At 41.9% G+C, this 26598-nt stretch overlaps 1 protein-coding gene across 1 annotated transcript in view; it reads left to right on the top strand.

Annotated features, from left to right (window-relative positions):
- The window catches only part of VTA1 (vesicle trafficking 1), a 298694-nt gene that overhangs the window by 181285 nt on the left and 90811 nt on the right, over positions 1-26598 (top strand). Inside the window, exon 5 of the mRNA XM_077486302.1 lies at positions 1661-1772. Coding sequence (XP_077342428.1) covers positions 1661-1772 — 112 coding nt within the window. The remainder of the gene's footprint in view (positions 1-1660; positions 1773-26598) is intronic.

Raw genomic sequence — 26598 nt, 5'->3', positions numbered from 1 at the left:
GAATGATATCACTTCCTCCCTGCCTGTGTTTACTATACACAGCGGGGGAAGCTTCTCATTCGCCAGGAGCGATCGAGAGGGGATGGCCAGAAACCAGCGGCCATCCCCTCATCCCGGATCGCTCCTGCAGTGAAACGGACCGCCGCATCCAGCGGGAGGGGGTCCGATCGGACCCCCCACCCGCTGGAAGGCGAGCACGTACATGTACGTGCTTGTGCCTGTACATGCCATTCTGATGACGTACATTGGCATGCGGCGGTCCTTAAGTGGTTAATGTCTGCCTATTGCATATTTTTTCTATTAAGCCACATTCACCTTTCTTTAACTTTTATTTTAGTTTGCATTCTGTCTTTAGCATTCTGAAACCTTTTTATTTGTGTAGATGGTATCATTTTTCTTATTTGTGTTCATCTATTTGAATGTGTCCTTACATGATCCTTGCATCTGCAAGGTGCTGACAGCTGCCATCTACAGGGCAGTGCTCATTTTCACCCACTCTTAGTACAGTTTCTTTTTTTTTTTTTTTTGTCTTTTGTCTGGATGTTCCCCATAAACAATATTTTACATCAAAATAAAATAAACATTAGGCATCCAAGAAAATCAAAATGACTAAAGCATTCTTAATTCTTCCATCTGTGTGGTTTGCCATTTTTTTTATCAATTTTTTTTTATTGCTAGTTTACTGCTTACCATTAAGCTGTATAAACTCTGCCTTAACCGCAATCTGTGTTCTGATTTGCGGGCGTGCAAATGTTTACTCTGGTGTAGGTCATGACATTCTTCTAGTAATCTATATCAAGGTGTGTCCACTGGGGTATACGTTTATCATTCTGTGTTCATTGTATGGGAACTGATGATTGTGTTAACTTTGTCACATTGGGGTTTATTTACTATAGCTAGAGAGTGCAAAATCAGACTCCCTTCTGCATAGAAACCAATCGGCTTCTAATTCCAGCTTGTTCAATTAAGCTTTGGCAATAAAACCTGGAAGCTGATGGGTTTCTATGCAGAACTTAGCCTTTGCCCTCTCCATCTTTAGTAAATAAACCCCATTGAGTAGTAAATGAATAGGCATTATTAGGAGGCCTTATTAGGTCTCAAAGAGAGAATGACTAACATCAATGGTTTTCCTGTTTACATTTTTAAAATTTAAAACTGGAGAACCTCAGGCTTTGGAACTAATGCCTGGTACAAACCATCTTTTTTTTTTTTAATTCAACCCAGTTGACTGAATGGGAAAAGAAAAATACGGAGGAGCTCGGTGTACTAACTATCTGGTGTTAGTACACCAATCTCCCCACAGAGCTCTGTGTTCTGACCCCCCCCCCCCCCCCGCCGTAACACACTGGTCAGCGCTGGCAACCATCGCATGCCCATAGGATGCTGGTTCTCCAGCATGCCCATTCGACAGGATTTGCCATGTCATTATAATTGTAGACTTTTAGTTTTGGGTTCATAGATTCAATTCCCCTATTACATGATGGTTCCAACCTTAATCTCTATCCTGCCAAGAAAACAAGAAAATACGTTGGGATAGTGTGGGAACGATTTAATGGGTTTCCATGAGTCAACATTTCTTGTCTAGTTGATGTTTCCTTGTCATGTATCAGCAATATACATTTTAAGCACTGTAAATACAGTTGTCTTCCTTTTCTTTCAGAATGTCCAACACAGAAAATATGCCAGATGGAAGGCAACATATATTCATAACTGTCTTAAGAATGGGCAGACTCCGGAAGCTGGGCCAATTGGACTAGAGGGGGAAGATTATGGTAAGCTCTCTTCTTTGTATAAAAAATGAAAACCTTATTACAGTTCTGGTGTGAATGGTTGATGAGCTGTGGACACCAGGGGAAAAATTTGGAGAGGAAAGGCAACAACCAAAATGAGGAGAGATCCAAAAAAAAAGCTGAAGAGAAGGACACATACTTTTTTAGAATATCCAAAGGCCAGAGTGGAAATTGTTGAATGGATAAAGGCTATTTGTTTCAAGAAAAACAATATGTTTTTTAAAGTGTCACTGAACCCACAACATAAAAAACTACCAATAGATTATGTATTACATGCTGTTCTTAACGCACTATGAATCGATATGAGATTTATTTTCTGTATGTTGCAAAAATCCTGTTTTATTTGGCTGCTCTCTATCTGCAAATTCGGTCCATGTCCCCAATTTAGCTAGAGATTTGCAGCTGTGGTGACAACTCTGCACATACTCAGTTTTCAGTGAGTTTCTAAGCTGAGCATTTCCTCCCTATCACATTTGAGCATCCCATGTGACTATAGAGTCACACATGTGGGAGTATACACAATGGTAAATGACAGCCCACTCCCTCATCCTCCATGCCCACTAACCAGCTAAACACAATGGTGGTGGGATATTACATCTTGATTGATGAAGGCTTCTCCTCCCTCATATGCTAAGACACAGGCTAGAGGGGCGTGACACAGCCCGTGACTGGTAGAAATCCACCCACACCATGATATTGCTTAAAAATAATGGGTTTGATTTAAAATATATATTTGTATGACAATTTAAAACAGTTTATTGATATTAATTATTTATTTTTACTCTGTATCCCAAATACAGATTTTTTTTTTTTGAACATGTGACCAACAGCTCCTCCTGCTTATATTTATTTTCCGACAGGCTGGGAAAGAGCTGGGTCATGTAATGGCTATTTATCGCTTAGGAAAAGAGTACTTGGATGTTTTTTGTTTTTTTTTTGGATGACAGTGCTATCATCCACAGAAATAGAAGGGCCACTGTATCACTTTAAATTTTGTGGAAGTAAAAATATTGAATTTCATTATGTCTGATTTAGGTTATTAATTGGCTTTGATTAAAATGTATGCAAAATATGATTGTGAGGGTGGAGTTATCTTGACATCCTGGCAATTGTTTGTAAATCTTAAAAATATTTTTGAATACGACTGATCAGAATTTGAGGGTAATTTGTCTAACTTCATTGAATTATTTGACCTGGCTCGCCACAACAATGTGTTTTGTGACATTATTGAAATCCCAGTGTTCTTATTACAGCCTCTAATCTGGTAGCAGTACATAACAGAAAGCACCTAAAGGTGCTTGTACATACTTTCCTGTCACTTGCAGAACAATCCTGGAGTGCAGGAACAAGGACTTCCCTTTTTAAGCAAATAAGGACTTCATGAGTGGAAGTGCCGCTCCCACTACTCACTTCTGGTCCATCTGTTTGATGGGTGGTCTTACTGAGGCACGTAAAGGGTGGAGTACAGCTTCAGAAGCTAAGGTTTCTGTAAGCATTTGTAGATTTCTGGGCTGTCTTCATGTTTTGAAGAGCATGAGAAAGAATGTTTAGGCTTATTTTTGCATAATTGTTAATTAGTTCGAAAGTAAAAAATAATTTGTTTGCTTTACTGCCCTGGTTTTGCTGCCATTGCTGTAGTAGTTACACCAGCCACAAAAATAGGATGTGAAAAAGTTTGGTGCATAAGCCCACAAATCACTCAATCTAAGTACATTTGCATTCCGAGCCATTGGTTTCCAGCCAGCATAGTGTCCTCAATCTGCTTTGGTTGATGCAGGGGAGGCATCAGGATTCTAATGTAGTGTACCTGCCAGGGGGCGTCTCCTTGTGATAGCAGTAAACTTAAGTGAAACAAGCATTGAAAAAAATGAAAATACAATTTCAAAAAATGATGTAAAGGCTTTCCCAACCCTATGCCCACACACCTGCGATTGCAAACACTTGAAAGTCATACCACCGGATTGTCAACTTTGAACAGAGAAAGTGATGTCACTGCATGTTTAGCCTTGCTTAGGTGTATGACTCACAGTGGCTGGTTAGAATTGCAGATCTTTTGGCATACAGTATAAGTTTATATACAGTATGTATGTTTAACTTTCTAGGTAATAAAGGATAATAAAAAGGTGATAATGGTAAAGTCTATCAAGGGACACTGGAAGGTAAGAATTCTTAAGCCTCGTACACACGATCAGATTGTCGGCCAACCGAGCATCTGATTTTTGTCCAAAGGGCGTGTGCCAGGAATTGTCGGCCAACAAAAATGAACGTAGTGACATACTATGAGGAATTGAGGAATTTCAGCTCTTGAGCGCCACCCTTTGGACCCCTTTTGCTAATTTCGTGTTTGGTGAGCATTGATTCCGAGCATGCGTGTTTGTACTTTTGACTTTTGTGTGATGGACTTGTGTACTGACTATACGAAAATCAGACCACAGACCGCTATCCGCTGAAAATTTACTAGCCTGCCATCCAACATTTGTTGGCCGAAAGTTGAATACCAATTGTCAGAAGGAGCGTACTAACGGTCAAATTTTAGGGTGGACAATAGCAAACAGAAAAAAAAATATTGAAGGCCAACCCCAATAAAACCGGATGATCCACTATGTGCTCAATGCAGCAGGAAAGGAGAGATTCTCTCCTAAGCTGCAGGACGGGAAAGGAAGACTGCCGATGACATCAGCATGAAGTTTGCTCAGGCTGAGCAGCTATCTTAGAAAAAAGGAAAGGGATTTTCAAGAGAAGAACTGCATTAAACGGTTAAACTTGTGATGCAGTACCCTTACTGGGGCACACCAACAGCCTGTGCTGGAAAATACTTTGCAAGATGCAGTGCCTTGAAAAAGTATTCACCCCCTTGACATTTTTCATGTTTTGTTGCCTCACAACCTGGAATTAACATGGATTGTTTGAGGATTTGCATCATTTAATTTACAGAACCTGCCTAAAACTTTGAGGATTTTTTTTTTATTATTATTATTGTGAAGCAAACAACAAGTAGGACAAAATAACAGAAAAGGTCAATCTGCATAACTATTCACCGCCACTAAAGTCAATACTTTGTAGAGCCACCTTTTTAGCTATTCACCTCCCTAAAGTCAATACTTTGTAGAGCCACCTTTTGCGGCTATCACAGCTCCAAGTCGGTTTGGATAAGTCTCTACAAGCTTGCCAGATCTTACCACTGGGTTTTTTGCCGGTTCCTCCTTGCAGAGCTGCTCTAGCTTGTGAAGGGCAATCTTTAAGTTTGACCACAGATTTTCTATTGGTTTGAGGTCTGGGCTTTGACTGAGCCATTCCAACACATTTACATGTTTTCCCTTAAACCACTCAAGTGTTGCTTTAGCAGTGTGTTTGGGGTCATTGTCCTACTGGAAAATGAAGCTCCACCCTAGCCTCAAATCATGCACAGAGTGGTACAGGTTTTGCTCAAGAATATTCCTGTATTCCTGACTGCTGAAAAAAATAGTGTTCTTTGGGTGATGCGAGTGGTTGGTTTGCGCCAGCCGTAGCGTTTTCTTTGGCCAAAAAGTTAAATCTCATCAGACCAGGGCACCTTCCTCTATACATTTTGGTAATCTCCCACATAATTTTTCGCAAACTCAAAAATGTGCCATTTTGTTTTTTGCTGTAAGTAATGGCTTTATTCTGCCCACTCTGCCATGAAGCCAAACTCTGGATTGTACGGATTATTGTCGTCCTATGTACAGATACTCCAGTATCTGCTGTGGAACTCTGCAGCTCCTCTAGGGTTACCTTCGGTTACCTTCGGTCTCAGCGCTGCCACTCTGATTTAGGCTCTCCTTGACCGGTCCGTGAGTTTTGGTGTGTGGCCGTCTCTTGGCAGGTTTGCTGTTGTGCCATGTTCTTTCCATTTAGTTATGGTAGATTTGATGGTTTTCCTAGGGATCATCTAAGATTTATTTTTGTTTTTATAACCTAAGCCCGATCTGTACGTCTCAACATTGTCCCTTACTTGTTTGGAGAGTTCCTTGGTCTTCATGGCAGTGTTTGGTTCAAGTTGCATCTTGCTTAGGTGTTGCAGCCTCTTATGCCAATTATCAGTTTTTTTATTTCTGAAAAATAGTTTTATGTATATATTTTTCTAATTTTACTTCCCTAATTTAGACTATTATGTTCTGATCTATATAATTTAGATTAAAAAAACATTGAACTAAAGGCTGTAATGTAACAAAATAGGTAAAAAGCCAAGGGGGGTGAATACTTTTGCAAGCCAATGTATTAATACAGTGAACAAGCAACTGAGCAGTAACAAAAGCAAAAGTCCAGTGCAAAAGTCTTGCATATCAAGATGTGCTAAGCGCAAATAGACTTACTCACTGTGCCCTAATAGACTCATATCACACTATTCAGATGTTCACTTATACAGATGCTGTAACACTGCTTTGAAACTGCAAAGCGCTCTGTAGCTAACTATCACAGCATAAAACAGTCCTGCAAAGTGCCGCAACACAGAACTCAGTGTTGGAATGCATCTTGCCAGGATATCGTTGCCACATTTGGAAGCATACGTACAAAGAGAGTCTGGGTTACACCAGAGGCTGTACCACTGCTCTGAAACTGGAGAGTGCTCTATGGCTAACGGACACAATGCATACAGGTCTGGAAAGGGCCATAATGGAAAGCCCAGTTCCCAAAGGTCACAGTCCAGGTTATCACTCCATCAATGTGCCTGTAAGCAAATTGAATCTTCAGAGACTTAGCCACACCAGAGGTTGTGCCAAGGCTCTGGATCTGTAGAGCGCCCTGAGGCTGACTAACCCGGTACACAAAGGTCTACAAAGAGCCACTGTCAGTGCCCAGAAAAAAAATCACTCAGAGTGCGTGTCCTTGATGGGACTTTACGTTGGGATGCTGGCACTCAATATTAGTACGAGAGTAAAGGACGAATCTCTTAAAAAATATATCTATTTATTGTTGAAAGCTATAAAATTACTAACTATAACATATACCAAAAACATCTAAAATGGATGCACATTGAGGATGTTGGAAATATACATGAGACATTTAAACCAATTCTATCGTAAAATAATAATACACAATAGAAATAACCAAACACTTCAAGGTGTTTTGGAAGTAAACCACTTCTACAGAGGTAGTGGGTTTAATCACGTCAAAGTGTGTGTCTACAATAGAGCAAAAATAAAAAAACAATATCTAAGAATGCACAGTGCAATAGGAAATCAAAATATTAACAGTGAACATGGCCAAATAGATCAAATACATAATAACCATATTGCACAAAACGGTACATATATAGGTACTGACCCAGGTATATTATAGATATATCTATATCTCTCCAAGACACCTGTAGCATCCAGTGGGTGATCAATCTGCCACAACTCCACAGGGACCAGGAGACAACAGGGACAAAGAGAGGTGAAAGTAAGGGGGGAAAAAGACAAAGGCAGAATAAAGCCCCAAAGATAGACCCTGAGTCCCCCAGATGGGCAGTGGGGCACAGCAGTTCCACAAAGGGCACCCCCAACAATGCACGTCCCATTCCGTAAAGAGGTTAAACCAGGACCAAAAATAAAGGAAATGGTTCTCCACATCTTCCAAGTCACTAGAAGAAATATATAAAAAGTTTACCATGTAAAAAAAATCTAGTAAACCTTGCGGGTAAATCTACGCCACCCGATAGATTGCATACAGAGGCGATGTCCAATTAGGGCGCCGCTATGACGTGCCTACGTCACGCAGCTCCGTGAAAGTCGGAACTTCATGGCGCATAGGTGATGTCGCCCGCGTCACCATCTCGCGACACAGACCCGGCATGTCTGTTGGCATGGTAACCATGCATACAGACTGCCGGAAGGGAGAGAGGCCGAGTATGGCTAACGGGCACAAACCGCGCCCCCCCGCGCCAAATGGAAACTGGCATGACAGCAGGAATAAGGAAGAGGAAATGGAAAGAAACAAAACAAACAAACCTACCCACCTGTGAAGTCCCCTGATCCATCAGCAGCCGAGGGAGACCAATCGCCCAACTATCTGGATGGGATTTCATGGAAAGACAATTATCAGGTATCAATGCCCAGAGCCCAAGGCTCACATTCCAGGCTAGCCCCGCATTCTGAAGTCCGGCAGTTTATGGGTACAGTCTCCAAGACTGTTGTGGAGGAAAAGCTGATCCAGATAATTGCTGTATAGAGACCATTTTGAGCAGCATATTAAACACCATGATTGAAGCGAAAAAACATCTGTGGAGAACCAGGTATGTTGCCAACAGAAGAAAAAAAAATACACAAAGTAGCAGAATATATCTAGAGGAAAAATTGTCCAACCTCTTAAAACACTAAGAAAAAAACTGTGAGCTAGGGGCAGGGCATGTGGCAGCTGGCCTTCAGTGTTTTTTTTTTTTCTGTTTCCACCTGTGTCAGCCTCCTATAACCCATATGTCCAAGAATTACTACTTTCCTCTACTTCTCAAACACTTAAAGGCTAAAGGTTTTTTACCTTTATGTATTCTATGCCCACGCCCCAATCCTTACAATATGAAGCAGAGGAGTTGTATCTCTCCAGGTATCCTGTAAGGTCTTGCAGTGACTAAGCACAGGTGAGTGAAACAGTTGCATAGTTAGGTTGGAAAAAGACACAAGATCATCTAGTTCAACTATAAAATAAAAAAAAATATCATACAATCCCATATATACAATCCTACACCCACAGTTGATCCAGAGGAAGGTGAAAAACCCCAGCAAAGCATGATCCAATTTGCTACAGCTGGGGAGAAAATTCCTTCCTGATCTCCCGAGAGGCAGTCAGATTTTCTTTGGATCCACTTTACCTATGAATGTCAGTATCCAATTATATTATGTACATTAATATTCTTAAAGCAATCTACTGAACTGGCTAGAACCTCCTCTGGAGTCTGCTGAACATTTGAGCTAGCTACATGTCACGTCATGTCCTCATTTGTAATGGATTTACAGTAAAGTAACTTTTTTATGCATGGAATTGCCACCACCTTCTTCTCCCACCCCCCCCCCCCCCCCAATCTTTACCTGAGCCCCCTCTGATGCAGCGATGTTCACAATACCCTTGGCTGTATGGCTGCAATCCCTCCTCATTGGCGGAAACAGCAGTGGGAGCTCAATGGCTTCCACTGGTGTCAATCACAGCCAGTGAACCAATGAGGAGAGAACGGGGGGGGGGGCGAGCCATGGCTCTGTGTCTTATGGACTCAGAGCGCCGGCTCAGGAGCGAGCAAGCAGCTTTCTCTGGGGGGGGTGACTGCTTGAGGGGGAGGAGCCAGGAGTGTCGGCGGTGGTTATTTAACCACTTGCCTACTGGGCACTTAAACACCCCTCCTGCCCAGACCAATTTTCAGCTTTCGGTGCTCTCACATTTTGAATGACAATTATTCAGTCATGCAACACTATACCCAAATTAATTTTTTGTACTTTTTTTCCCACAAATAGAGCTTTCTTTTGGTGGTATTTGATCACCTCTGAGTTTTTTATTTTTTGCGCTATAAATGAAAAAAGACCAAAAATTTCGAAAAAAAACGCATTTTTCTTTGTTTCTGTGTTTAAAATTATGCAAATTATTAATTTTTCTTCATAAATTTTGGCTACAATTTATACTGCTACATATCTTTGGTAAAAATAACCCAAATTCGTGGATATTATTTGGTCTTTGTGAAAGTTAGAGAGTCTACAAGCTGTGGTGCGAATCATACAAAATTGATCACATCTGATGTACTGGTGGCCTCATTTCTTGTGACCCAAACAAGCCAGGAAAGTACAAATGCCCACCAAATGACCCCTTTTTTGAAAGTAGACATTCCAAGGTATTTAGTAAGATGCATGGTGAGGTTTTTGATGTTTCATTTTTTCCCACGATTCTTTGCAAAATGACGATTTTTTTTCCACAAAATTGTCATTGTAATAGGTTATTTCTCTCACATGGCATGTGTATACCACAAATGACACCCCAAAATAAATTCTGCTACTCCTCCTGAGTATTACGATACCACGTGTGGGACTTTTTCACAGCCTGGCCACTAAGACCCCTTTCACACCAGGGCGTTTTGCAGGTGCTATAGCATTAGAAATAGCGCCTGCAATCCGCCCTAAAAAAGCTGCACCATTGTCTGTAGTGTAAAAGCCCCGAGGGCTTTCACACTACAGCGGTGCGCTGGCAGGACATCAGGGAAAAGTCCTGCCAGCAGCTTCTTTGGAGCGGTGAAGGAGCGGTGTGTTTACCACTCCTCCACCGCTGCTCCCCATCAGGGCTGTCTTTAATAATGATTGGACCCTGGGCAAAAAATTTTTTAGGCCCCCCCTCCCCCCCATGCAATTTCACTCTCCACCTTCTCTGACATATACAATAAATAGCAGCTAGACTTAAAATCAGTTTACTGTATCAGATCAGGCAGCAATTGCGATTGGTTGCCAGAGGTTATAGCATATCATTACTGCTTACTGACTGGTTGCTAGAGGTTACAACACTCCGTAAGGCTCACTGATTAGTTGCTAGAGGTTACAACACATTTCTGCTGTTGATTGGCTGCTAGAGATTGCTGTACAGTAATACTGCTCACTGGTTGCTATAGGTTACAGCACATCTTCTCCTCACTGCAAGGGGGCATGATATACCTATGAATGCTGCCTTTATTTACATATCAATGCAGTTGGCCTCAGCTATTTACATATGCATGTCATTGCTATTCTGTACACAACAATAGGGCAGAGCTGGGCAGCATTAGTAGCAGCACAGGACTAAAACTTCAAGGGACAAGGGAATGTAAACTGGGATAGTTGGCAAGTATGAGGCAGATGCTTTGGGCCCCACAACAATGACAGGGCCCAGGGCAGCTGCCCCTTTTTCCCTGCCTTAAAGACATCCCTGCTCCCCATTGAAATCAATGGGGCAGCGCTGTAATACCGCCGGCAAAATGTCGCTGTTGCGGCGTATTGCTGGCACTTTTAACCCTTTCTCTACTAATACGTGGCACCTATGACACGTGACACTGATGACAGATGGCACTGATACGTGGCATTGATGACACGTGACACTGATAACAGATGGCATGTAACACTGACAGGTGGCACTGATGACAAATGGTACTGATACGTGGCACTGATATGTGGCACTGATGACAGATGGCACTTATACGTGGCACTGGGGACAGATGGCAGTGGGGGCAGGTGGCAGTGGGGGCAGGTGGCAGTTTATTTTACCTTTTTTATTTATTTTTTTTGTAACTTACGGCCACTGCAGCCGTTCATCTCTCCCTCACACGCTGTCTGTGTGAGGAGGGAGAGCGGCGCTAAGAGATGATCTCATTTACATATGAGATAATCTCTCATTGGACACGCCGATTGCGCTGTAAACGGACGCTGTGATTGGCCGTTTACAGCGATCTGTGATTGGCTGTATCCAAGGGACATGGCCAGCACAGAACTTCCCCGATGCGCGCTCTCAGGAGCGCGCATTGCAGAAGTAAATAGGAGGACGTCCAGGGACGCCCTCCCGGCAGGTAGCGTCTGTCGGTTATAGCACGGGCGGGAATTGGTTAAAAAAAAAATCAGAAACAAAGCTTTAGCATCACTTTAAAGAAAAAGATGCTAGGGTAGGTACAAAATATTATTAGCAAAACAAAAAAAAAAAAAATACATGGTAGTTATATAAGATGTGCAATGCTTATGATACACAGTAATTCAATGTTATTTAGTGAAGGTTTGCATTTATTTTAAGCTTAGGGATAGGAAGAAGAAAATGGTGGTTAAAGTGAGAGTTAGTGGGATGGAGGATGAGGGTTGCACACGCTGTGCCACTCGAAATGTTCATTCTGTGCTGTATAGTTGAGGATGAAGGAGAAGGCAATCAAAATCTATTAGTAGAAAATTTTCAATTTAGGGACTATATTCCGTCTTAAAGGCAGGCATGATGTTTTGAGTGCAGCTTTCATCTTTTCTTTGGCCATGAACCATGAAAACCTTTTTCTTTTTTTCAAAATATGTGCTATATTTTTTACGTTCTGAAGGAATATACAGTAGACTTAGAAATGTATTAAAGATTGTGCAATAATACTGGATTTGAATTGTGTGAAATAAGACACAGAAATTTGGGCACGGATACAATTTAACCAACTGCTGGATGTAATAAGACAAAACAAATGTGTTGACATAGAAACGCTTCAATGAGCAAAAGATGCCGTTCACTTTTAATCTACAGTACAAACATCAGATGTTGTGCAGACATATTATTCTATTGGACTTTTATATGTAGCCATTTTTATGTGTGAGATATCTACCAACGTAAGTAGTATTATTGTTCTAACATTTACTTGAACATAATACTGTACTGCATGTGATGGTAGGTGCTGTACTGGCAACATTTTTTTTTTTTGTAGAGCACGAACAGTGTTGTTATTGTATTATGCTCACACTAATCTGCTGCCTGTTTCCATATGTAAGCAGGGGAAGAAAATAAGCAACCCGACAAGCTGCAAGGGAGAGGCTAATAAGAGCCCATGTTTAAATATACCAAACTTTCTGTTCCCTTTTTACCATTTAAATATACGATTTCCCATGTGCTTCTTGAAACCACACTCCTACACCAGCCAGTGTTTTTATAGCCACAAAGACACTCTGTGTGTGTGCATGGTCCTTCCCTTACTTTAGTGAGGAGGCTCATGTTGTCAGTGTACCACTAATCCTTGGAAAACCAAACAGAACGGTACAGCCTAATCTTTCACAGAGGTCAGTCTCAGGTGTCTCTTGGTTAGCTCTCCAACATTTTGAGTGCATGCTTTTACAAACCTAGAAATAAACTATATTTTTTATGGCACAAAAAGATTTTATGCCTAAGGATTTAGTTTTATTTTTCCTGTGATAAACCAAGAAAAATATAGAAGGGGCACTAAAAATATACAGTACTGTTTACCCTTTATTTCTGTTGTTGAAGTCATTGACATGATTTATCACCATTATACTTTTTTGGTCTATTCTTTTATATAAACCATTGGTTTGATTTTGATTCACCAGAAAGCCTACAGGCTAGGTGCTTTGAAATGTGGAATCAAAGATTTTCTTCTTTTGTGGTCATACCGCACGGCTCGACTTTAGAGGCAATTTTTTAATTATTAGAGTTTGTTAAAAAATAATCAGCTGTAACTACTTGGGTTATACTGAAGTTGGAATTTAATTGGTTTAAAACGGGTTGCTCATATTTTAGGGACAGGTTTTTTTAATACACTAAATTTGCAAAAGTAAAGAATTTTTAGATGTAAATAAACATAAACGGCTATGTTTTCCTGTACTTGATCACTTTTTTTTTTTTTTTTACAAAGGGGTTTATCGACGGAATCAAAGAAAAAGTTTACAAACAAGCTATAATGAGACACTTCATCAGATATTGCTGGAATGGGTTAAATGCATTGTAAAAATACAAGTAACCACGGTGGTAGAGATTGTAATCTATAAACCTCAAAATAGAGGGAGCATATAATCAAGATAAACAGTTCATCGTGCCTGGGAGGTTCATAAAACTAGCTTATGTATACCGTAGCAGTGAACCACAGTGTAGAAATGTATCAAAAATTTCAGTGATCGTTTAGCTGAAAATAAAGTACAGTTCAGTGAACCAAGAAACCGAGAAAATGAAAAAAAAACAAAACAAAAAGTCAAGTAAAGAAGAGGGGGTTTGAAAGGTAGGGAATTCCAGGTCTGTTCATTTAGCACATGAAGACAGTATAGAGTGATTAAATCCTTCAGGCTGTAAGTAGGATAGCCAAAGACTAAGGAAATGTGACCTTTTAGAGTAAGGGTCTGACTGGCAATTCATTTAAAAAATTTTTTTATAATAAAGTAGGAAAATGGTTCCATATCAACATGTTAAAGAAATGCCCGATGTGCATATATATAAAATGTGCCCACAGCGGAGCATCGTGGTCCGAACGCAACTGTTGAAATGACCATCTACCAGAGTGGGTCAAAAGAGTGTATGTCACAAAGGTTTTGATCAGATCACCAGCAGAACTGATCTGGTTCCTCCCCGGCCTAGCAGCTATTAACTGTGCATACCCCATTCACCCAGGCCGTAGCCCTGGGTAGAAACACTTTGCCTGATTACCTGACTTCATTCCATTAAATAACCTTTCCCAGCAAGCTTAGCCGCACATATGATTGGCTGAGGAAAGTAGATTTATCATAACCTGAACGTCACTGTAACTCATCACGCTAATGTCAAAGGCAATAGCACCACCCACTGACAGAAGGGAGAAGCTACCACTTACAATGGAATTAACAGAAGTCATGTAATCACTAAATACTGCAAATTGGCCAGGCTGACTACCACCTGGCACACTAAATTTACCTGTAGCACTATTTTAGGGACAAGGGTGCTACACTGGTCACTGGAGTGAAGAACAAAGGAGCTGTGGCCCTCCTTCTCCTTTAAGCATCCGGGGGCTGTGATGTAAAGGGAGCCAAGGGAGAAAGGAAAAAGGAGTGGGGTGACAGCCCAGTATTATCTATGTAGGCCCACAGGGGAAGTTCATCAAGCATGAAATAGGGACAATATTGGCTGCCAGGGTATACAAATGTATGTTGGATGCTGCCAGTCCACAAGTTATCCTTGGAGTGAACAAGATATGTTTATTAACCCTAGGCTTAGATCGACCTCGGATGAAAATGAAACGTTTTCTCTGTTGAATCTGAAAGACGTGGGGAGTGATAGGGATCAGAGGAACTCGAAATTCATATAATAATAATACCGTATATACTCGAGTATAAGCCGAGATTTTCAGCCTCTTTTTTGAGGCTGAAAGTGCCCCCCTCGGCTTATACTCGAGTCATCGCTGTCTGCCCGCTCGATCAGCGTGTCGAGCAGACAGACAGCGGCCATTCTATAATTCAAAAGCCGCGCCTCCGGCTCCGCCTTCGCCTGTGATAGGCGGAACACTGAATTTCCCAGCAGCCTGTGTTCCGCCTATCACGGACATCGTATCATCCTCGTACTACGGACGAGGATGATACGATGTACGTGATAGGCGGAACACAGGCTGCTGGGAAATTCAGTGTTCCGCCTATCACAGGCGAAGGCGGCGGCGCAGCTTTTGAATTTTACAATGGCCGCCGAGGCGCCGACGAAGAGGGCACGGGACGGAGGCAAGGCAAGGCACGGCACGGGACGGGACGGGACGGAGGCAAGGCACGGCGGCGAGGCACGGAGGCAAGGAGGCAAGGCACGGGACGGAGGCTCGGGACAAAGGCTCGGGACAAAGGCTCGGGACACAGGTAGGCTGGACACACACACACACACACACACACACACACACACACACACACACACACACACACACACACACACACACACACACACAGGGATGGATGGATGGATACACACACACACAGGGATGGATGGATGGATGGAGACACACACACACAGGGATGGATGGATGGATGGATGGAGACACACACACACAGGGATGGATGGATGGATGGACACACACACACACAGGGATGGATGGACGGACACACAGGGATGGACGGACACACACACAGGGATGGACAGGCATGTCTTACCCTCGGCTTATACACGAGTCAATAAGTTTGCCAGTTTTTTTGGGGGTAAATTGGGGGCCTCGGCTTATATTCGGGTCGGCCTATACTCGAGTATATACGGTAATAATTTCAGGAGGTATGTCATTTTAATGGAGCATATTTGGCCGAACCATGAATTGGGAAAATCCTGCCAGTATGAACAGGCGTTTTTTTTTTTTTTTAAGCCTCGTGTGCATGGAGCCTAAGTGATGAAGCTGACTATAAACCATACTTTTCTTGTCTGACAGATATAAAGCGAGGCACACTTATTATATGCTGAGTGTAAAAGTCACATAAAATTACTTTAAATGCTGCAAAAATGATCCAACTTACAAACTTGCTGAAATACACTATACTTTCTAGAAAATTCTACCTTTGTTCGTTAAACATGAGTAAAACATCCTTAAAATGTTACCAGTAACTGCACATACCTTTCATCTATTGAAACTAAAAGCAGAAGACTTGTACCTCATCTTGACCCACCACTATTCAAGCTCTGGGACCTCTTCCTTTGGAGAGTAGAAGACACCATATCAATACTATAAAGACTTCTCCTATTAATAATCCTCACAAACTGTAATCTATCACAAGTATGATGGCTTGTGGTAAAATCATCTGGTTGTTGTTCACACTTCCCACCTTTCTTTTGCTTTAATAACCTGAACTACAGCTAAAAAACAAGATGTATAACAGGTAAAGTGAGAATCTGTAACACTTTATGCTGCTTGACTACTCAGACCTAAACAGTGTTAATTGTATTCAGCTTGTTCTTATGCATTCTTTATGTCAATGCATTTTTATACAAACGTTTGCCAAGACCTAAAGTTTAAGGGACATGTCCTTTGATTAGAAAGCTACGTCCATCCCATATACTTGGCTTGTATTTTTCTTTGAAGTATAGTCTGAACTCATATGAAGTAGTAGCGGCATTGTTGTTTATTTATGTATATTTCTTTTTTTCAATAATTACTGTTACTAATCATAATCAGCAACAGCAGAGCCTGAACTTATTCTGACAAATTGATGGAATGAAAATATCTTTGGTCTCTGGCCTAGTGACACAGGTTGAATGGCAAGGAAGTTCATTTATTGGGCCCATCTACATTAAACATAACACAACACATGGCTATAAAAGGCTTGGCTGGGTCGGGGTGGGGGGTGAGGGAGTAAATATGTAAAACCTGTAGGTGTAGTAGTATTGCCTGTGAATATGAACCTCGTCGGCAATCAATAGTATACACGCAGCTGTAATCAAGGCTTCATACACAAGAACATTGTTTACTCTTAGATCCTAAACATAGCTTATAAAAATTTGATTCAATCACCATTTGCAATGCGTTTACCAAACTTGGAGCTGCTTTCTTGAAGCCCTTTATGCTGGACTCAAGGCAAAGAGCTAAATACAGAGTTGGACGTGGTTGAGCTTCATATAAGGGAACTGCTTGACCTACCAAAAGATTTATGTCCCTATGCATTTAATCCCTAAATACATGTCTCTGGTAGGCAGCTCAGTGGGGCTGATGACCTAACCTATCTCTAATTTAGTTAAAGTGATTGTAAACCTCAAATTAAATATAAACAAAGCACATCTCTCTATAGTGTGTACTTGTCTCAATTAAGAGCACTAAGTCTTATTGCTGTCTGCTGCCTCATTCCTCTGCTATCAGCATGAAAAGGAGAACAGGGGGGCGGGACTTTATATGAAGTAAAAGGTAGCGATAGAGTTAATTGGTGAAAATATAGGAATTTAATTGGTTATGACAGTAATACATACATAAAATGCAGGTACAAAGATATAACATTGATATCAAAAGATCAATATCGCGCTTATTAATAACTTCAATTTCTCATAATAAATTAGCAATCAAATTCCAAAGTTCACCAGAAGAAGGTTGAATAAAATGTTTAGCACGATAAAACCTGCAGGACCTATTGCCTCCCTGGGTTAATAAATGGAGATAATACAGTAGTAATTTGAGACTCAAATAAATGGTGGTAGAAACACGGCAGTTTGTAGTTCTACGCTTTTCATGGTTTCTGAACCACTCATCAGGAGAAAGGCACGTGATGAATCTATAATAAAATAATGATGAATGAATAATCAGATAAAAATAATAAACGACATGAACAAGGAAAGGGTGAGTAAGCCCTACCCCAAGTACATGTCTACTCACTCAAATAAATAGATTGGTAATAGGATGACCGGGAAACGTAAACCGTCCAGGGGTACCCCCAACCGGGAGCTGTGGCAGGCAGCTCCGGAGAGACAACCCGTACAGGCATCACCCAAGGCAGGCATGGAACTACCGAGGCACTCCTGTGAAGGGAAGGATAGGGGGTATGAAGTAAATGAAGATGTAAAGTGAGCAATGAGGGTCCATGCCTGCCTGTGTATTTGAGTGAGTGAGTGAGCAGATAAACATGTACAACTTATGTAGGGGGATCTGTTTCATCTCTTTTTATCACCTGAGGCCAGGCACTTTACCGAATATGTGTAAGGGTTCTCTCCCCCCAGACAGTGTTTGAACAGTAAAGGAGCAGCAGCAGACAGATGAAGTCATCACTATAGTCTTCCTCTCTATTAGCATGTTCCTTGTCACATTACTTAGTGCTGCTGTGCAGACTGATTCCATATCAAATTTAGGTAGTTACATTTGTTTTATACTGTACAGTATAAAAATTCATTTTAACGAATATATAATTCTTTTTTTTTTCTTTACACAAATTTCCTGGAACTCCACTCAACATAACTTTACATTTAGTATTTTAAATTGGTATTGGTGTACTTTTCACTTGAGTTATATTTAAAATATAATCTAAAGATTGATGAATAAATTACCACAGGAGAAATCACAGGCTATTGTTACCATAGTACTGTAAACCAGTATTTCTCAGCCTTGGTCCATAAATTCTTCCAAACTTTCTATACTCCAACAATAACATGACATTACTAAATTTTATGTTTTCATCATGCCAGCACTTCGCTTTCGAGAATATGCAGTCCTACTTTTTTTCAATAGTCTTAGTGTGAACATCATTGGCTACATGACAAGTGTGTATAAGTCAATGCCTAACAGAGCAGGATGGAATGTGCAAGATGCCGGCGACTCCAGAGCATCAGATCCTACATCTTGCTTGTTATAGCGTTTCTAAGGGCATTTTTTTAAATGAAACTAATAAAGATCTTATACCTACCTGCACTGTACAATAATATTGCAAAGAGCGGGTCTGAACCACCCTCTTTTGGGATCCCCCGTGGAGATTTAGTCTCCTCCTCGTCGGTGTCTGTCCCCTTAGCAAGCTATGTGCTTTTTGCGCCAACATGTGGGTTGTTCCCCAGCTGGGCTGTGTGTGTCTATACCCAACGTGTCATGCTTCAAAATTGTGCCTGCTCGTAGAATGGCGACAAACCTTTACCTTTAATCTCCATAGGCGAGGTTTAAAATGAGGTCTAGTGCTAGAATTATTGCTATCGCTCTAACAATGGCAGCGATACCTCACGTGTGGTTTGAACACCGTTTTCATATGCGGGCATGACTTGCGTATGCGTTTGCTTCTGCACGTGAGCTTGGTGGGACAGGGCGCTTTAATTTTTTTTAAATTTATTTTAAAGACCCCAGATTTCATATTTACACTAAAATGCAAAAAAAAATCCCCTTTAAGACTGGGGAGCAGAAGTGATCATTTGACGTAATTTCCTCCCTCCAATGTTATGGAGCCGAGTGGGGGCCATCTTTCCGTCACTGGGCATCCATCCGATGAGGGAAGAGGACCCGATCGTCTCCACCGCTATCGACGGCTCCGGTAAGTAGCAGAGACGTCCGGAGAGCAGTTAGAGGGGGGCCTCTCCCACCCCCAATTTCAAAGTGATCTTGTGGCGAATCCGCTACGGATAACCCTTTTATCTGAAGGAGGACCGTTTGTTCTTGAAGAGGATACGGGGATTATGGCAGCTAGCTGCTGCCGTAACCCCCTGTATTACTCTTCTAACAGCTGACATACATGGACTGTGGGCAGTCCTTAAGCTGGCCATACACGGGTCGAATTCTGAAAAAAATTTCTTTTCAAAATCCAAAATTTTGTGCGTTTTTTTTTTTTTTTTTTTTTTTTTTATTCGATGGTGCCGCCATTGATTTTTGAAATTTGACCAACCAAGCCTTCAATTTCACCTTGTGTTGCTACAGAAAATAATTTTCGTGGCAGGGAATCTTCTTTTCTTTCTGGTAATTTTCTTTTCTTGCACTCATGTACATTCCTTTTTCTATTACATTTCTCCCACAATTCTCCCATCATCTATTAGAAAATCATAAGTTTTTCAATAAATTTCCAAAGTGCCCGATTACTCAAATTTAATTGCCGCACAAAAATCGGCCGTTGCTGCAGCCCACTTATGGTGGGAAATTAGAACGAAAATTCTTTTGAAGTTCGACCCTTGTATGACCAGCCTAAGTACTTAAAGAGCTACTAAATGTTTCTTAAAAATAAATAAATAATAATAAAAAAAAAATATATATATATATATATATATATATATATAATTTATTTTTTATTTTTTTTATTTTTTTGAGTTCTTGAGTTTTTCGAAAATGTTTTTTTTTTTTTTTAACCACAAGTTTTTGGAACATCCTGAAAATAAATGTGTTTTTTTTACACAAAGCTATCAATTATTAGGATCTTCCTAACACACATCATAGGCATACAACCCTAACTCCAAAAAAGCTACAAAAGGACACTGTGTGAAATCTACATAAAAACCAAATGCAATAATTTGCAAATCTCAAACCCATATTTTATGCACAATAGAAAATATATAAAAATTGTAACCGCTTGCTGCCCGCCACCCATCATATGACAGGCCAGGCAGCGTGGCTCTTGTTCTGGGCAGGTGTCATATGACATCCGTCCATTTAAACAGGACATGCGCAAGGTCGTGTGCATGCAGCCCTGTACCTTCGGTGGCGGCGTGCCACTGAGAAACCGCTCACCACCGAGGGGGGTGAACAGTCATTGGGAATGGCCGTTTACCACGTGATCAGCCCTGATGATACACGGCGCATGAGTGCGATCGCATGCACATTGGTGGCAGCGTGTTCCCAGGAACACTTCTCACCGACGCTGCTAAGCAGCCATTGGCCTGCGACTGTTTACCTCGTGATCGGCTGTGATCCTTTCACAGCCGATCACTAAATGTAAACATAGATTGGTAACGAGATGTTACCGGGTTCTCCTCCTCACACACCGATCGTCACATCATCTCGTTACCGCTTACAGTGTACACCAACACACACTGATTGCCCCCCCTTCCCCCAATAAACAGAGCCTGTCACCACCCATTAAAGTACCTGTCACAGTCCGTCTGAGTACCTGTCACACACAGTCCATCTGAGTACCTGTCACACACAGTCCATCTGAGTACCTGTCACACACAGTCCATCCGAGTACCTGCCACAGTCCATCCGAGTACCTGCCACAGTCCATCCGAGTACCTGCCACAGTCCATCCGAGTACCTGCCACAGTCCATCCGAGTACCTGCCACAGTCCATCCGAGTACCTGCCACAGTCCATCCGAGTACCTGCCACAGTCCATCCGAGTACCTGCCACAGTCCATCCGAGTACCTGCCACAGTCCATCCGAGTACCTGCCACAGTCCATCCGAGTACCTGCCACAGTCCATCCGAGTACCTGCCACAGTCCATCCGAGTACCTGCCACAGTCCATCCGAGTACCTCCCACAGTCCATCCGAGTACCTCCCACAGTCCATCCGAGTACCTCCCACAGTCCATCCGAGTACCTCCCACAGTCCATCCGAGTACCTCCCACAGTCCATCCGAGTACCTCCCACAGTCCATCCGAGTACCTCCCACAGTCCATCCGAGTACCTCCCACAGTCCATCCGAGTACCTGCCACAGTCCATCCGAGTACCTGCCACAGTCCATCTGAGTACCTGAATTCTTGTCATAGTCCATATACCGTGGGTTATGTGTACTTTCCTGCCTTGTTAGTGTCTCAAGAAATGAGATTCACCTGATGTTCTGAAGGCCTGATAAAATTTGATTAATTTTCAGTGATTGGCACCATAGTTTGTACACTCTATAACTTTCACAAAGACCAAATAATATACACCAATTTGAGTTATCTTTACCAAAGTTGTGTAGCAGTATACATTTTGGCCAAAATTTATGAAGAAAAATGACTAATTAGTAAAATTGTATGTCCGAAACAAAGGCATTTTTTTCTCAAAATTTACAGTCTTTTTTATTTATAGCACAAAAAATAAAAAAAACCACTAGTGATTAAATACCACTAAAAGAAAGCTCTATTTGTGTGAAAAAAGGACGCAAATTTCATATGGGTACAGTGTTGCATGTCTGAGCAATTGTTGTTCAAATTGTGAGAGCGCTGAAAGCTGAAAATGGTCTGGCAGGAACGTGGTGTAAGTGCACTGTATTGAGATGGTTAAACTGAGAAAATGTCAATTTCAAAGTGAAAATTTAGGCAGAAAATAAGTCTTGATAGATCACTTTGGGCTGGCCACTTTTGCAGGTATAGCTATGTAAAACATTATAAATAAGTGCCTATACTTTGTAAAATCACATAATTCACTGTCTCGCCCTGCTTTGCACATGCTCAGTTGCTCTCTATTCTCAGCACTGTGCCTAACATCAGAGCCACTAGAGCAGGGTCGCCTAACCTTTTGAAGCACGAGGGCCACTTAGGCGACTTGGTAATAGGTCACGGGCCACACTGAGCAGAGCAGGCAGATGGCAGGTCCATGTCCACTCTGCATAGACACAGCCCACTAAACTTTTTTTTTTTTTTTTTTTTCTTAGTGGATCGGATTGGGGGTAGGACACAAGTTGGTTTACATCTGCCAATCCTTAGAGGTGAATGGGGGGTCCAATTGGGTCAGACTGACCGTGTGAAAGGGGCCCAAGGCTGCTTTCACACTGATGCATTGCGGTTTTTCCTCACTGCGGGTGCAACGCAGTGTACATTTTGGCTTTCCTGCACTTTACAGTAGACCTCTATTATATTCTGCAGGTTTGGTCCACTTTGATAAAGCTCACCAAACTCGCAGGTAATAACAGAAGTCTATGGGTCAATGCAGGTAACGCCGCAGGTGCACTGCTCTGCATCTGCGGATCAGTTTGAAAGCAGCCCAGTAACCACTGCAGAACAGATATGCCCATATATACACACTGATTTTAGTAATAAACTGAGCTTTAATAACAGTATTCAATTCCATCCCGGACCAGGAGGTCGCGGGCCACATCAGAGTGCTCCGTGGGCCACTGGTTGGGCACCCCTGCACTAGAGGCTGATCTACTTTACTGTTGCTAAAGGGGAAGAAAGGAACAGGAATGACAGAGAGTGTTGACGGAACACAGACTGAGGAGGGAGAAAAGAAGCTGGAGAGGTGACAGGACAAACACTGCTGCCAGGGAGACACAAAAGAGCTACATACGCATTAATTTTTGAGATAAACTAACTAATGCTGTATATATTTCAAAAGTAGTCCATTCATGAAACATGTATTATTTAACCACTTCCCGACCGCCGCACGACGATGTACGTCGATAGAATGGCACGGGCAGGCATATGGGCGTACATGTACGTCCCTGCCTTGCCGCGGGTCGGGGGCCCAATCGGGCCCCCGCCCGGTGCCTGCGGCGGTCGGTATTCATACGGGAGCGATCCGGGATGAGGGGGCGGCCATTCATTCATGGCCACCCCCTCGCAATCGCTCCCGACGAATAGAAATCCTTTGTGACATCACTTCCTCTCCTGTAATGTAAACACAGGAGAGGAAGTGATGTAATCTCTCCTCCGTGTCGGTATTTTTCGTTCCGACACCGAGGAGAGAGGATCGGTGAGTTGCACCAACACGACACTTCACAGTAGAACATGCCAGGCACACTCACACCCCCCCCGATCACCCCCCCAATTACCCCTGCCCCCCAGTCACAGTGACACCAATGTCATTTTTTATTTTTATTTTTTTTGCATTGGTGTCATTTGTGACTGTAATAACTGTTAGGGCAGTTAGGGTTAGCCCCCTTTAGTTCTAATGTACCCCCCTAACCCCCCCAATAAAGGTTTAACCCCGTGATCACCCCCCATCGCCAGTGTCACTAAGGCTGGGTTCACATTGCAGCGGTTTATGAGAACGAATGTGATTCGCACCACACTGCAGTGCAAATCACATCCGATCTCTGTGCGATTCGAGTTCAGCCATACAGATAGTATGGCTGAATTCGCATCGCACCCGCCACACCCGCCGCAAATTCGCACGGGACCCTTTTTTGGTCCGCAGCAGAATCGGATCGCATGGGTGTTCACACCATGCGATCCGAGTTTTCAGATCGCACTGCGATATGCGAACTGATCTGGGGGTGTCATTAACATTTCACTGACACTCCCAGCAGTTCGCATAGGGCAGTGTGAACTGCCGCCGGGAGGCATGCGATGCGGGAACCCGCCGCGGATTCGTGGCGTTCCCGCATCGCTCCAGTGTGAACCCAGCCTAATAAGCGATCATTTTTCTGATCGCTGTATTAGTGTCACAGGTGACGCTAGTTAGGCAGGTAGGTATTTAGGTTCGCCGCAGCTTTTTATAGCGCCAGGGACCCCCATATACTACCGCATAAAGCCCCCTGATTGCCCCCTAGTTGACCCTTTCACCAGTGATCACCATATAACTGTTACAGGTGACGCTGGTTGGTTAGTTATTTTTTTATAGTTTCAGGGCACCCGCCATTTATTACCTAGTCTCACTAGTGTACCCCTAAATTTAGGGGTGTCTACTTTCCAAAATGGGGTCATTTGGGGGGGGGTTTGTGCCATCTTGGCATTTTATGGCCTTCAAAACTGTAACGCCGTTAGAAAGCCTGAAGGCGGTGCTTGGTTTTCGGGGCCCCGTACGCGGCTAGGCTCCCAAAAAGTCCCACATATGTGGTATCCCCGTACTCAGGAGAAGCAGCAGAATTTATTTTGGGGTGTCATTTCACATATGCCCATGGCATGCGTGAGCAATATATCATTTAGTGACAACTTTGTGAAAAAAATAAAAAAATAAAAAAGTTTGTAATTTTCCCGCAACTTGTGGCAAAATATAAAATATTCCATGGACTCAACATGCCTCTCAGCAAATAGCTTGGGGTGTCTACTTTCTAAAATGGGGTCATTTGTGGGGGTTTTGTGCCATCTTGGCATTTTATGGCCTTCAAAACTGTAATAGGTAGTGAGGAGTGAAGTCAAATATTTACGCCCTTAGAAAACCTGAAGGCGGTTCTTGGATTTCGGGGCCCCGTACGCGGCTAGGCTCCCAAAAAATCCCACACATGTGGTATCCCCGTACTCAGGAGAAGCAGCAGAATTTATTTTGGGGTGTCATTTCACATATGCCCATAGCATGTGTGAGCAATATATCATTTAGTGACAACTTTGTGTAAAAAAAAATAAAATTTTTTTTTTTTGTCATTCAATCGCTTGAGGCAAAAAAATAAAATATTCAATGGGCTCAACATGCCACTTATCAATTTCCTTAGGGGGTCTACTTTCCAAAATGGGGTCATTTTGGGGGTTTTGTACTGCCCTGCCATTTTAGCACCTCAAGAAATGAGATAGGCAGTCGTAAACTAAAAGCTGCGTAAATTCCAGAAAACGTACCTTAGTTTGTAGATGTGACAACTTTTGCGCAAACCAATAAATATACAATTATTGACTTTTTTTTACCAAAGACATGTGGCTGAATACATTTTGGCCTAAATGTATGACTAAAATTGAGTTTATTGGATTTTTCTAATAACAAAAAGTAGAAAATATAATTTTTTTTCAAAATTTGCGGTCTTTTTACGTTTATATTGCAAAAAAAAAAAATCGCAGAGGCAATCAAATACCATCAAAAGAAAGCTCTATTTGTGGGAAGAAAAGGACGCAAATTTTGTTTGGGTACAACATTGCATGACCGCGCAATTACCAGTTAAAGCAGCGCAGTGCCAAATTGTAAAAAGACCTCTGGTCATTTACCAGCAAAATGGTCCGGTCTGAAAGTGGTTAATAAATTTGTTAAATATATATGTTGGCGGTTTTTTAGCACCTAACTTTTTGAGGTTTTTTGGGGTTTTTTTTGGCATTTTTTCGCACATTTTTTATTTTATTTTTTGCAGGCCAACACTGCGCCAGAAGGCACACAGTAATATTGTGAAACGATCAAAACATTATATGGTGCTTTCATTCACAAAATGGTGTTACACTTTTTTTTTTCCTCAATCCTGAGCTCTGAGGACATTTTCACACTGATACATTGTATACTTTTCACTTCCTGACCAGTGCAATTGGAGTCCCTCTAATTCAGCCTTTCTCACCCTTTTCAGCACAGAGGAACCCTTGAAATAGTTCTTTGGTCTCGGGGAAACTCTGCTAAAAATTAGAAATCTACAGCTCATGATACATTAGTGTAATGGTCAGTGGGAAGAATGGTCCTTACACTTGTGGTCATTGGGAAGAATTACCTCCTTACAGATAGCTAAAAAGATCAATGGTGTGAGTGGGAACCTATCTGGGAGACAGAAATTTCTCAATGCTGAAGGAACCCCTAGAAACCTCTGGAGGAACCCTAGTTGAGAATCACTGCTCTAATTGTTGTTTTGTACTTTTCTAAAATACTGTTAGCAAACACCTGGTGATAAATAACAAATTTGTGTGTATTTTAGTGAATTGACTTGAATGATTTATCTTATGTTTTTTTGCAGTATGTACCTCACTATTTTAGTAAATGTGTAGTATTTACATTCGATATTGTACTTTGATGAATTGACTGTTATCTCATGCGGTATTTCCCAAAAATGTGTCACATGACCTTCATATCACATGCGGTAACCTTTAGTGAATTTAACCCAGTGTCTTATCTTCTTATCCCTTCCCCCTGATATTCTTCTCCCTCATGGTCAGTTTGTGAGCACTGTAAAGCTTCTGTCAGTCTTCCCCTCTAACTTCACAAAGACATACAATCGAGGCTGGAAATATTGTATTACAGAAAGTAACATATAGTTTTTGAGACTAAGTAGAGGGGGAGAGTTTAAATAAAGAAGTGACTGCTCTAGGCTTTAACAAAATGGCGACTTCCGGCAAGAAGAAACGTGAACATAGCTGGAGGCAATTTACAGCACATGCTAATTTTGGTAGCATAATTATTAATGTGGAATGTATTCCACGTGAATTTTTCTCA

This window comes from Lithobates pipiens, unplaced genomic scaffold, assembly GCF_037356315.1.
Source record: "Lithobates pipiens isolate NorthernLeopardFrog02 unplaced genomic scaffold, aLitPip1_a1.2 Scaffold_18, whole genome shotgun sequence".
NCBI lineage: Eukaryota > Metazoa > Chordata > Amphibia > Anura > Ranidae > Lithobates > Lithobates pipiens.
Note: the sequence above shows the minus strand (reverse complement) of the source record. Positions and strands in the feature narration are given on the sequence as shown.